The sequence below is a fragment of the Kogia breviceps genome, chromosome 19 (genome assembly GCF_026419965.1).
Source record: "Kogia breviceps isolate mKogBre1 chromosome 19, mKogBre1 haplotype 1, whole genome shotgun sequence".
NCBI classification, from domain to species: Eukaryota; Metazoa; Chordata; class Mammalia; order Artiodactyla; family Physeteridae; genus Kogia; species Kogia breviceps.
The window spans coordinates 7,883,978-7,896,428 of NC_081328.1; the positions used below are offsets into that span (position 1 = coordinate 7,883,978).

A 12,451-nucleotide genomic window follows, 5' to 3' on the forward strand; every position below is an offset into this window, starting at 1 on the left:
CCGCACCAGGAAAGGAAGGAGCCTGTAGGCCCGCTCCCTCCCCATGACCGCTGCCTTCTCTTCCTGGACTTCAATCCCCTTGCGACCACCCCTAGAGTGCTCTTTGCCCAGATCTTCCCAGATGCTCCCTTCTTGTGATTTGAGTCTCAGCTCAATGTTACCTCCTCCAGGGTCTTCCCCAAAGCCACACACACACACACACACTCACACACGGCACTCTGTATCATAGCCTTTGCTGTATTTTCTTCATAGCATTCACTGCTACCTGATCTTTTCTTACTTACTAACTTGTTTACTTAGTAACTTCCCCCCACCTGCTCCCCCAGAATGTAGGCTCCTTGAGGTCAAGGCCTTTGTCTGTTTCATCTCTGTGTCCCCAGATCCTAGAAGAGTGCCTGGCACATAGAAGGCACTCAATAAATAGGTGTAGAATTGAAATAAATTAGACACAGAGATGCTTGGCTGGTCAGTAAAGGATCTTTATTGCTGACTGATTGCCCTTTGTGTCCTTCTTGCTGCATCTTCATCCCCTGCCAGAGCCCCATCCATATCTGGCTCTGCCTGTCCTCTTCCCCAACCTGCAGCAGCTCTCTGCTTCAGCATCTGCAACCCTCCTCCCATCACACCGCCATAGATCCCTCAGGAGCTGTGAGTGAGCCAACACACCTTGCAGCTGGTCTCCAAGCCCCAGTTCCCAGCAGAGTTGACCCCTGCTCTCAAAGGATCCCTTTTCAACCAGCCCCTCCCCCCTAATAAAGTCACATTTGGAAACCACTGCTCCTTTAAGCACATGCTCCCAGGAGAGCCTCAATGCAGCTCCACCATTTATGGAGGGTTTCTCGTATGTCGGGCACTGTGCTAGGTGAATCTCCAAAGTCATGGACATGCCAAATGCCAGTGCCTTTCTCCCTCTCAGTCTCCCAGAGTCCTTGCACCTCCAGTGGTCAGCGTGGCAGTTTCTGTCCTGGGCAAGTTGCCATGCATGAGCTGAAGGGAAGGTGTGATGGCTTCGCTCAGGGACAGCCTTGTGCCAGGCCCGGGCCCCCACCTGCCAGCAACTGTCTGCTCCGCTCTGTCTCCATTCCTCACCTCCTTCTGGCATCGTGCGGGGGCAGTTTCTCATCTGGAAGCAGATGCTCTGGGTGGGATTAGGCAATAATGCTGGTTCTCTGTTCTCTCCCCACTGCTTGGCCCAGTGTTTCTGTGAAAGGACCAGGATGAAGGCAAGAAAGCCCTAGAGGCTCAGCTGGCCCGAGATCCACAGCTCCTGTTTCTTCACTCAACCCTGGGACCCAGAACCAGTCTGCAGCCCGACGCTGAGGCTGAATGGCTGGTTATAGTTCAGGTTGGAAGATCTGCAGGCAGGGATTATGAAGGCCAAGCTTTGGGCAAGGAGAAGGGCCTGCAGGCTTCAGGAGGCCTCGGACCCCAGTTACTGGCCATCTTCAGCCCCTTGGACTCCTCTGCCAGGCTGCTTGGCTGCTCCACAATATCATCCTCCAACTGTCATGGAACCCTGGCCTCCAAGAGACCCAGAACCCAGGCCTCTCATCCCCAGCTCTGGCCTCTGGCTGCCAGCCACACCCAGCACATTGTCCTCTGGAGCTCAGACCTAGTGTCTTTCCTGAGGAGACTAATAGGAAAAATGGGGAGTAAGGGGAGAAATAGAGGATTCAATCATCTGGGAAGGGGGCAAGACCGCACACACATCATATTCAGCAGAATCACCTTCCTTGATACATATACAGACATATGCACACACACACACAGGTTCTCTGAGACAAACACTCTGGATTCTTCTAGAAGAGAGGAATTGGCTTAAGAGGACACAGGAGGCACCCCGGGAATGGAATCTAATACGTCCCAGACTCAAAAGGCAAGACGGTCGTTGCTATAGCACCAAGCAGAGTTCCTACTGGTCTCTTCTTTGGCTGGATGTGTCCCTGCTGTTGGCTATTTTATCCTAGGACTTCATCTCCAGTGCAGCCCTCTTTTAGCTGCACTGACCTAGCTTCCTCTTTCTTGGCTGTGAGCATAGCTGGGATACTCACTAGCCAGAGGTTCAGTCAGCTCAGCACCCACTGGCCACTCTGCACTGAGCCTCTGTCTCCGCTGGCAATCCACTCAACCCATCTTGATTCTCCCTCGTGCATGGGCTCAGATGGCCCTGTTTTCATTGGCTGCCCAGTCTTGAAGCTTGGTCCCTATTGGTTGCCACTGAGGTAGGGTTTCCACTGACAGCAAATCCAATGGTTGGATGCGCTTTGTCTCCTCTGTGCCAGGCTGCCAACTTGTGCCGCCACCCCGTCCCCCCCGGCCTGCATTAGGGTTGGGGGGCACTGGGGGAGACTGAAGAGGGCCCAACAGCCTCCAGGAGCCTCTGGTGCTGACGAAGGTGCTTCCTCCTTTCGTGTTCCCCGGTGACTTCACACACCAACTGGGAAGGGAAGGCCCCAGGAAGCCCCTTCAGCCAGCCTGGGGAAAGAGAGACAAGGGCGTAAGTGGGACCGGGGGTGGGGGCAGGTCGGGACGGAGAGGAGGCCCAGTGGGGTCTAATGCCTGAAGGTCATGGCAGGTGCGGGGATTAGTGGAGAAGCCTTGGCGAATTGGTAAAAGGGCCACCGGGTGGCCCTTTTCCTCCACTGAGGTGGAGGAAGCATCAACATCAAAGAGGGTCGGGGTCCTGCTCAGTGTTACGTGGCAGCCTGGACGGGAGGGGAGTTTGGGGGAGAATGGATCCATGTATATGTACGGCCGAGTTGCTTTGCTGCGCACGTGGAACTATCACGACATTGTTAATAGGCTATACTGCAATATAAAATTAAAAGTTAAAGACAAAAAAGAAAAGAGGATCGGGCTCCCTCCTCTGTCAAGCCCTGCGTTGATGGCCCATCTCACTCAGAGTGAGAGCCAGACTCCTTACAGGAACCTACGAGGACCCACGTGATCTGGTCCCCGTTACCCCTATGACGTCATCTGCTTCTCCCTGTTTTCCTCACTCCCTCTAGCCACACTGGCTTCCTTACTGCTCCTCAGACACACGAGCCTGACTCCTGCCTCCCTCTGGGCCACTCTTCCCCTCAGACACCACGTGCCTGAACTCCTCACCTCCACCAAGTCACTGCTCACACGGCGCCTCCTCAACAAGGTCCACCTCGACCTCCCTACTTATTAAACACGTAAGCCTACCCAACCCTGGGACTCCTGACCCCCTTGACTCTGCTCCACTTGCGTTTTCCCACAGCACTCACCACCTTCAGGCAGTACAGTTTACTTACTTATCTTTTTTTTTTTTTAAACATCTTTATCGGAGCATAATTGCTTTACCACGTGGTGTTAGTTTCTGCTGTACAACAAAGTGAATCAGCTCTATGTGTACGTATATCCCCACATCCCCTCCCTCTTGCGTCTCCCTCCCACCCTCCCTATCCCACGCCTCTAGGTGGTCACAAAGCACCGAGCTGATCTCCCCGCGCTGTGCGGCTGCTTCCCACTAGCTGTCTATTTTACGTTTGCTAGTGTATATATGTCCCTGCCACTCTCTCACTTCGTCCCAGCTTACCCTTCCCCCTCCCCGTGTCCTCAAGTCCATGCTCTGTCTGCATCTTTATTCCTGTCCTGCCCCTAGGTTCGTCAGAACCATTTTTTTTTTTTAGAGTCTATATGCATGCGTTAGCATACGGTATTTGTTTTTCTCTTTCTGACATACTTCACTCTGTATGACAGACTCTAGGTCCATCCACCCCACTACAGATAACTCAATTTCGTTTCTTTTTATGGCTGAGTAATACTCCATTGTATATATGTTACTTTTTTTTTTTTTTTTTCTCGGTATGCGGGCCTCTCACTGCTGTGGCCTCTCCCGCTGCGGAGCACAGGCTCCGGACGCACAGGCTCAGCGGCCATGGCTCACGGGCTTAGTTGCTCCGCGGCACGTGGGATCTTCCCGGACCAGGGCACGAACCCGTGTCTCCTGCATCGGCAGGCGGACTCTCAACCACTGCGCCACCAGGGAAGCCCTATATGTTACTTATTTATCTTGTTTATTCCCTATTGTTCCTCCTCCACTAGAACGTATCGTCCAGCAGGGCAGGAACATCTGCGTGTCTGGTGCCGAGGGCAGGCAGTGCCACCTCACGGGTGCTTAAGAAATACTTATTGAATGAATAAGTAAAAGAATCTCTCACCTTCGGGGCTCTTGTGTAGGTGCTTGTGGGGAGCCCTGGACTCCAGATTCCGTCCCTCAGTCTTGGCAGGTGTGGAAGTCTCTGAACAGAGTTCCTGGGAACAGTCTGGTCGGGGTGGGTGGCATTACAGTGGGATCCAGACTCTTTTCAGCTTCTCCCCATGTTCCCCTGAAGACTCCCTTTTCCTTCCCTCCTCCCCTCTAGGGAACACTTACCACAGTCCTCATAGATGGTGCCCGGGGAGCAGGGAAGGGGGCCTGGCGTGGGGAAGGCTCCCAGCCAGCGCTGCATATCTGATCTGGTGGGAATATAGGGAAGGGGCACAGTTGGCCCGGGAGATCCTCCTGGGGGTTAGTTAGGCAGGGGCTTCGGAGGAGAGAGGGATTAGGGAGGAGGGTGGTGGACTCGGAGAGGTCCAGTGAGGGTCCCCAGGGTGTTTTCTGAAGGAGACGCAACTCACAGGGATGAAGCTTGGAGTAGCCGGTGGGTGGGGCGGCCCTGGTGGTTGCTGAGAAGGGAGAGGCGGAACGTAGGTGGTCCAGATGGGTCCGGGACCTGCTGGGCCTGGACCAGGGAGCGATGGGCATAGTCCAGAACCTGTAGCCGCTGCCCACTGTCCAGGGAAGAGGAAGTTCAGAGGGAGAGCAGAGGTCCAGCTGGAATCCTGCCTGGGCTCCCTCCCTCCCTGAGACGCACCTCTTGGGCTGAGTGATGAGTAGCAGGTCACTGAAGAGCAGCAGGCAGAGGGGGGTGAAGCGGGGGCGGGAGGCAAAGAGCACACCCCCCCTTCTGCATCCTAACTCAGTCAGCTCCCCCTGCAACTCCAGGCGCCTGGACCAGGAGACCAGGGGCAGGGCCTGTGAGGAGGCAGGGAGGAGGTTCTGACTTCCCTGCAGCACCAGCACCATGGCCGAAGGGAAGCAGGAAGCCTGGGCAGGATCTAACCTTGACTTTGTGGAAGCGCAGCCTCTGCGTGAGCCGGATCAGCTCCTCTGTCTGCTTCATGCGCCCCACCTCGGCGCTGCACCGCTCAATGATCTGGGTAAGGGGAGCCAAGTCACCCACCCCTACTCCCTTCCACCCCTTCCACTCCTCCCTACCGCCTCCTCACCTCCTCCAGCCCCAGCATCCCCCTCCAACCTTGCTGACAGCACCCAGAGCCTTCTGGGCATTCTCCTGGCGGCTGGACCCCTCCTCTGTCTGGCGCAGGATATTCTGGGGACGAGGAAGAAGGGTAATTGGGCCCCTGCTCTGTGGCTCTGGGATTCAGAGGGGCTGCAGCTCAGAGGCCCCTGCCTGGCTTGGCATTTGGGGGTTCACAGGGCTGGGGGACCAGCCTCACCACTCGCTGTCTGCATTAACCCTGAGCAAGTCAGGTTACCTCTCTGAGTCTCAGTTACCCCATCTGTAAAATGGGGATAACTCCCACCTTCCATACCATTAGCATTGTTGTGAGGATTCTGCAAGCAAATGTATGTAAAGTATGTAGCATAGTCTTTGGGACATAGTAAATGCTGAAAAGAGGGTTGCTATTATTTTAATAATTATTAGCCACGGTTATTAGTACAAAGAATATAGCGTGGGGTTAAGAGTGCCTGGATTTAAAGTTTGTCTCCATCAATTATTATCTGTGTGACCTGTGGCAAGTTATTTAACCTCTCTGAGCCTCAGTTTCCTCATCTATAAAGTGGGGTCAATAATAGTTTCTACCCTCACATAGTCGTTGGTAAGGTTAAGCGAGCGTATTGCACTTAGAACCATGTCTAGAACAGACACTCAAGAGTTGTTTAGCTATTATGATTAATATCATCATTATTATGTTGTTGTTATTGTCTACACTGGGGATATATAAAGCTGAATAAGACAAGGGCACTGATGATGTGGTTGAGGACTCTTCACACTGAGATCCCCACATCAGGCGACCTAGTTTAGGGAGAAGTTTCTACTCTGCAACAGAAGAGTGTTTCTCACCCCTTTTTTCAGGATCAACCCACTAAGCAGTCTTTTTAGACATTTTTTCCCTAATTGTTCCCCCCACCCCCATCAAATTTTAATACCACAAATATACTGTATAGCTATTTATACACGCTGGCCCTTTGGAGTACCACAAACCATTGGAATAGTGAAGATTTTTTCGCCCCCACCAAAGAACAAGTTTTTGCCTCGAGGGTGATATCACTCCACTGGGAAGGCATACGGTCAGACAGGACTGAGAGGACCTCAAAGACCACTCACCACATTCCCCCTGAGACCCGGAAAGAGAAAGGGACTTGCCCAAGGTCGCTCAACCAGTCAGTGGCAGAGCTAAATCTAGAATTCAGGTCTCTAGCCAGAGGCTCTTTTCCTGCACCCAGACGGCTCCTGGAAACGTTTGGGTAGCTCCAGGTAGAGTTTGGTGGGTCCTGGATGGAGAGGCCCCGATTAGGAGACCTGACTTAGGGGATCCTTGTGTCTGTGGTGGGGTGGGAAATGGAGATGGCGGGGCAGGAGGCCCCTGGAGAGAGCTCTCCAACGGGGCTGGTGGGGCCGAAAAGGGCCTAAGGCAGGACGGGCACCTGCAGCAGCATGCGGAGCCGCGTGATGCGCTGAAAGGGCAGCAGCAGGAAAGACGGCAGCGGGAGCCGCTGGCACTTGGGGAGGCTCTGCAGCCGCCGCAGCTCCGCGGAGAAGCGCACGTTCGTGTCCCTGTAGAAGCAGGCGCAGGCTGGCGTCGGCCTCGAGGCCCCGATCTCCCCGCAACCTGCCCTGGCCTGGACCCCGACCCTGCTCCCCATCTCCCGCCAGCCCTGGTGACGTGGCCCCGCCCCTGGGACGCTCACATCAGGCGGCTGTACGTCTCCTCCTGATACTGCTGGTTCCGCACGTAATCCACGTACACGGAGAAAGGCCCCACGGCGTGGGCGTGCACCACGTCGCACAGGTCGCTGATGTGGGGGGAAGCGCGCACACGGGACAGTAACTTCCCTAGAAACCTGGGGGAGTGGGCGACAAGCAATGGAGGGGGGCAGAGAGCCAGATGTCCCGGCTTCTGGAGGGAAGAGCTGGGCACTAAGTGGGCCCTGGAGGGGAGGCCCGGAGACAGGAGTGCTTCCTCCCGAGGCCCGCTTTGCGGGGAGGGGAGGCGGCGGCCCCACTGACCGCTCACTGACTCCCTGGACGCGCTGCACGTTGGAGAAGAGGGTGTGGTGATCCCGGGGGGTGAGCGTGTCCCGGAGCGCCTGGCTCAGCACAAAGGTGTCGGTCAGCAGCCGCAGGGAGCGCAGGTACGAGGCCTCGGACGTCACCACCTCGAACAGGCTCTGAGGACGAAGAGCAGCTGCGGCCGGAGTGGAAAGCCCAGCTCCCGGGCAGCCCAGGCGCCGGGTGCCGGGCTCCTCCCCACGCCCCCACCCCACCCCCCGCCGCGCCAGACCCCAGGTGCGTCCACCTCCTGCATGCGCCTCTCCTGGGGGCCGAGGGTGTCCAGGAGGCCGCTGGCTCGCACAGCCGGAAGCTCCTGCCACAGCGTGTTGCGAGGTCCGGGGGGCCGGGCGAAGGGGGGAGCTTCCCCAGGATTTGCTGAAGAGGGTCCCCCATCCTCACTGACCCCCCACAGCTCCTCTGACAGCACGGCTGCGCGATAGGTCTGGTACAGGGGTTCTGGAGAGCAGATGTCGCACATCAGTGAAGTCCAGGGCCCCGGAACCCTTGCCCACCGCTTGGCTTGGTGGCCTCAGCAGGGAGCCCCCCCACCCCGGTCCAGAGGCTCACCGTCCTGCAGGGGCAGTTCCCAGTTGTGCTCCTGCAGCTCCTCATCCTCCCTGGGGAAGCAGAAAGGGAGGGAGTCCCGTCAGAACCAGCGCCGGCGCACACCTCCGGGGGTGCTCCTCACGGGTCAGTGTAAGGGGGTACACGACCTGCGTGCGGGTTGTGTGCAGGGACTGTGGCCAAACCCCGGATCGTTCTATGTGCCTGTTGTATGTGAGGCCCTGTACTAAGTGGGCCCCATCCATTCCTGCCGTCTCAACTACTGTGCCCCAGTCACTTCCAAGCCTCCATCTCCAGGGCTCTCATGGAATGACCATTGTCTGGAATGTCCTATGGGTGCCTCGGTACAACTCAACATGGGCAAACCCGGCTCTTACACCTCCCTGCTCTGTTCTGGTCATCGGCACCGCCACGCACCCTTTCACCCAAAGTAAAAGCCCGGGAGAATAAACTCCAGTAAATGTTTGTTGAATAAATGGATGGCCTCAGATTAACTCTGATAATGGTGGTGAAATGATTAACAGGCCCAGATGACACAGGAGAGATGTTCCCGGTTGATACATGGGTCCGCAGACAGTAATTTCGATAGAAGCTCAAAGTGGGGGAACTAAAATGGTTTATTATGGCCCTGGCTCGTCACCAGTATCAGACCCCAACAACTTCATGAAGTATTTGGTATGTTTACCCCCGTTTCACAGGTGAGGAGGCTGAGACCCAGAAAGGTTAAGTGACTTGTATAAGGTCACACAGCTGATAAGGGACAAAGCTGGCATTAGAAACCGGCCCTGCTTGTCCCTAGAGGCCTAGGCCTTCTTCACTGCACACTTGTGGGGGTGGGATTCAGGTGGACCCGAAGGTTAGTCTACTCTCAGGTAGGAATAAGGGTGGGAGTGTTCGGTACCTGCCCTCCGTGGTGGCTGGAGGATTGTTCTGAGGGGCGCCATCGGGACTGTCCCCTAGAGAGAGAATCCAGAGAGGAGGGAGAGAGAGCAAGCCTCCAGGATCCCCAGCCCAGGACTCCTGACTCCCACCCAGCAGAGACCGTTACTATAAAAACTACAACTCCGGTCAGTCCCAGAGCAGCAGCTGGTGGAGGAACAAGAAGCCCAGGGCCTGCTGGGGGTTGTAGGGAGTTGGCGTTCAGAATGCTCCACCTCCACCCGGTGCGGCCCAGAGGCTCCTTCCCAGCCCCCAGGTCCGCTCCCCGGGGGCCCTGTACCTGTTTGGATTCCATCTTCGGAGGGCAGGTCGAGATCTGGCTGTGGGGCGTCCCCAGAGCTGGTGGTGTCCTGTCTGACCCGAGTTGGTTTGGGGGGCTTGAGGGGTGGCAGGAGTTTGCGCTCGGCAGTGGAGCGGTAGGACGTGAGGACGACGGGGGGCTGGCTGAGGCTTGGAGGGCTGGGGCGGGAGCGGGAGGTCCGCAGTGGGGAGGCCCGGCAGGGGGCCCTGGGGCCGTCCTCACAGCCCCCCTGTGGCACCCATCGGAGCTCCAGGCCGGGCCGGGCTACGTGGCAGACACAAGGGCAGCAGGGAGGGCAGGCCAGCGCCGCATCTGTGGGAGACGGGGGCGTCCTTAGGACACCCACCCTCCCCAGGCCTCCTCCCTTCCCTTAACCTGCCCAGCAGCAGGAACGTGGAGGTCAGCCCTAGGCATCTATCACCTCTACCCTGACTCTCTTCAAACCCCCCGAAATCTGAAAAGCAGATTTTCCAAACATGGAATCCAGTTTTTAAAAAGTAGCCCCTTTAAAGTACCCAATCTTAAAGCCCTGACAACAAAGAAGAGGAGCTGGATTGAGCCAGCCCGGGCTTACCTGGAGTGCCGTTCTGCTGGGACCCACTCCCAGCGAGGATGCCCTGGGCAGTCTCTCTCTCCCCATTCACATCCAGTGCCCCTGGAGGACCCGGCTCCGGGGCATCGGGAGCCTGGACCCTGCCTTCAGCCCCCCATTCGAACCTGCCAGCCAGTCTCCGCACGGTGCCTGTGGCCGAGGCAGAGCCATCCTGGCCAGGGGCCCAGGTCGAGTGGAGCAGGGGCAGAGCTGTTTGGGGTGACCCGGAGGGTTTGGGTGGGGGCACTGGAGACTGGGGAGCAGGTTCTGGGGAGATGGAGCGCCGGGACACTGGGCTGGGGGTGCCGGAAGGCGAGTCCGGGGTAGTCTGGGAGTTGAGGCTGGCTTTAGAAGCTGACGGGGGCAGAAGGGCTGGGGGCTTGAGGGACGAGGCTGGGGGCTCCCAGAAGATGGGGGTGCACATCAGGGTTGGTGCCTCGTTGGCAGTGAGGGGAGGTTCTTGTGGAGAGGAGCCGTTGTGGTGGGCCCCCGGCGACTGGGCAGCCCGGGGGCGAGAAGGGGGGCGGGGCCGGATGATCCGAGGGGGCTTCTGGGTAGGGGGTGTTGCTGCAGGAAGAGACTGAGCTGACATCTTCCTCTGAGCTCTTCCAAGGAGTGGGGTACACTGCTGGAGTCATCCCCTGAGAAGAGGGGCGGGAAGAGAGACCCTTAGTGCCCACGAGTAGACTGAGGCCTGTGAGCAGAAATGTTTGCAAGTAAATGAGCCAAGATTTCAGAGTCAGGAGGGAAGGCGGGTACACTTCCTCTCTTCCCATTTCCACTGTCTTCTCCCTTTACCTCTCACCCCTCCTTAGCACCCGCAGCCTCCATTGCGCTCTGTCTTTCAGCCTCTGCTGCCCCAATCAGGCCAGAGGGGACAGTGAGGCCAGAGTTGGGGCACCTGGGTAGAGACCCAGGCTGGGGGAGGGGTGCAAGAGAACTGGATCAGTAAGGGAAATGGGGTGTGCCGGTAGAGCCGCTACGTGTCTACCTGAGTCATTGTGTTTTGTGTCTGTAGTGTGTGCCGTGGAGGTTTGTGTGTGTGGTTTAAGCGTGAGTGGACATGGTGTGTTTCTAGTGCTGCATGAACGGGGTGTTGGATGCTGGGTTTCAGAGTGTATCTGTTACACGCGAGTACGCAGTGGGAGAGTGGAGTACACGGCGTGCCTGGTGTGCTGTGTGAGATGGGGCTGCAAGGGTGTGTGTGTTCCGTGCCGTCGTGTGGGGCGTACGTGCGGTGTGCGTCCCCCTGCGCGCCCGCCCGTGCCTGGGCCGTGAGGGATGCATCACTATTTCCCTGCTCCAACGGGCCCTCCACCCCCATTTCCCAGTTCCTCTCTCCGGACTCTCCCTTTCCGGATTATTTTTAGTCTCCTTTTCCTGCCATGAAGATTCCTGGAGCCTCTGACCCCAAGAGACCAGGAGGCCCCGGCATGGTCTCTCCTGCCCCATCCTCATCCCTGCCTATCTCCCAGCCCCCCACCTGGTCCCGGAGAGACGCCCCGGTGGAAGCCTGGGTCCTGCCAGGATGCCTAGAGGGTGGTCAGGAGGCCAGACTAAAGGTGAGGACCAATGGGGCCAAGACGCTGGGGCCTGGGCTCACTTCCTCCCACCGGGAAGGCGCTGTAATCCTGAGAAGGCAGCGAGGTCCGGGCTGGGAGACCTGGTGCCCCCAAACTCCCCTGTGGAGTCAGCAGGAGAGTCAGATCCCTCCAGGCCCCAGATTGGTTTTTGAGAAATGATGCAGGGTGGGGGCTGGGAGCTGTAGGCTGGGAGTCTTGCAGCTCAATGGCCTCTGTGTTCTGGCAGGAAGCTCCTTAGGTGACCCCGGGCAGTAGCCTCGCCAGCTGGCCAGCTCCTCCCCAGCCTTGCCCCACTCAGAGATCCCTGCCCCCCTCAGGTACCTGCCCTAACTTCCTTCCCCCGCCCCCCACTCAGGCCTCTCGCAGGGATCCAGGTACTCGGCCCAAGCACTCACCCTCGAGGCCTCTCCACTCTCGGTCACCTCCTGGGCCGAGTGAGTAGGGGCAGGAAACAGGAATCGGATCCTCCTCCCAACCGGACACCCCCCCCCCCAACAAACCACACCACACTCCACATGCGCACACTGGGGCTCTGGAAGATGTGAGGGACCCCGAATGCCGGGTTTCGGAGGATAACAGAGTCTGGGGAAAGGATGAAACACAGCCGTGCAGAGTGGGCTGTTTGTGCACGTTGTATGTGCACGTTCTGTCCTGGGTCCGCATTGCTGTGTGGACAGCGGCCGGGGGTGGACAGGGCTGGGGGTGAGGACAGGGTGGCAATGGCACCGGCCGGGCTGGCGGGAGGGCATGGGCTCCAGACACCTCTGGGTGGCTGAGGGATGGGGTGTGTGTCCCTCGACGGCATGTCTGACCATCTCGTCCACACCTCGCATGACAGCCTGTCCCTTTTGCATCCAACCTGTCCCCTGGGGGTGAGTCAGCCCATTATTTCACACCAAGGGACCCCACCGCCCACCCCGGTTTCCCCCTCCCTAAATTTACCTTTATCTTTTTGAAGCGATTTCTATTTTCAGCCTGTCCTGCCTGCCCCTTGGAGCAAGGAACGCGGGGCCGGGTCTCTGATGGTCTGTTCCTGTGTTTCTGGGGCGGGACCTGAGGGCCCAGATTGAGATCTCCGCAGAGGAAGCCAGTTCCTCAGCCC

General features: G+C 57.7%; 1 protein-coding gene across 3 annotated transcripts; it reads right to left on the minus strand.

The window, feature by feature from the left end:
• Positions 1 to 458: 458 nt before the first annotated feature.
• ARHGEF15 (Rho guanine nucleotide exchange factor 15) lies at positions 459 to 12,392 on the minus strand. Of its 3 annotated transcripts, XM_059047501.2 has the most exons (18): positions 12,292 to 12,392; positions 12,112 to 12,215; positions 11,745 to 11,774; positions 9,749 to 10,407; positions 9,154 to 9,486; positions 8,836 to 8,890; positions 7,938 to 7,987; positions 7,615 to 7,826; positions 7,326 to 7,486; positions 7,007 to 7,159; positions 6,743 to 6,872; positions 5,328 to 5,402; positions 5,133 to 5,225; positions 4,884 to 5,044; positions 4,648 to 4,800; positions 4,403 to 4,485; positions 4,188 to 4,292; positions 459 to 2,475 (listed from the first exon to the last, which is right to left on the minus strand). In XM_059047501.2, the coding sequence occupies exons 4-18, from the start codon at positions 10,356 to 10,358 to the stop codon at positions 2,324 to 2,326; spliced, it is 2,526 nt and encodes an 841-aa protein (XP_058903484.1). In that variant the 5' UTR covers positions 10,359 to 10,407; positions 11,745 to 11,774; positions 12,112 to 12,215; positions 12,292 to 12,392; the 3' UTR covers positions 459 to 2,323. The 3 variants fall into 3 exon arrangements, with proteins under 3 accessions (XP_058903484.1, XP_066876933.1, XP_066876935.1); XM_067020832.1 differs by lacking the exons at positions 11,745 to 11,774; positions 12,112 to 12,215; XM_067020834.1 differs by lacking the exons at positions 12,112 to 12,215; positions 12,292 to 12,392 and having other exon boundaries at positions 9,749 to 10,460; positions 11,745 to 11,785.
• Between the last annotated feature and the right edge of the window lie 59 nt (positions 12,393 to 12,451).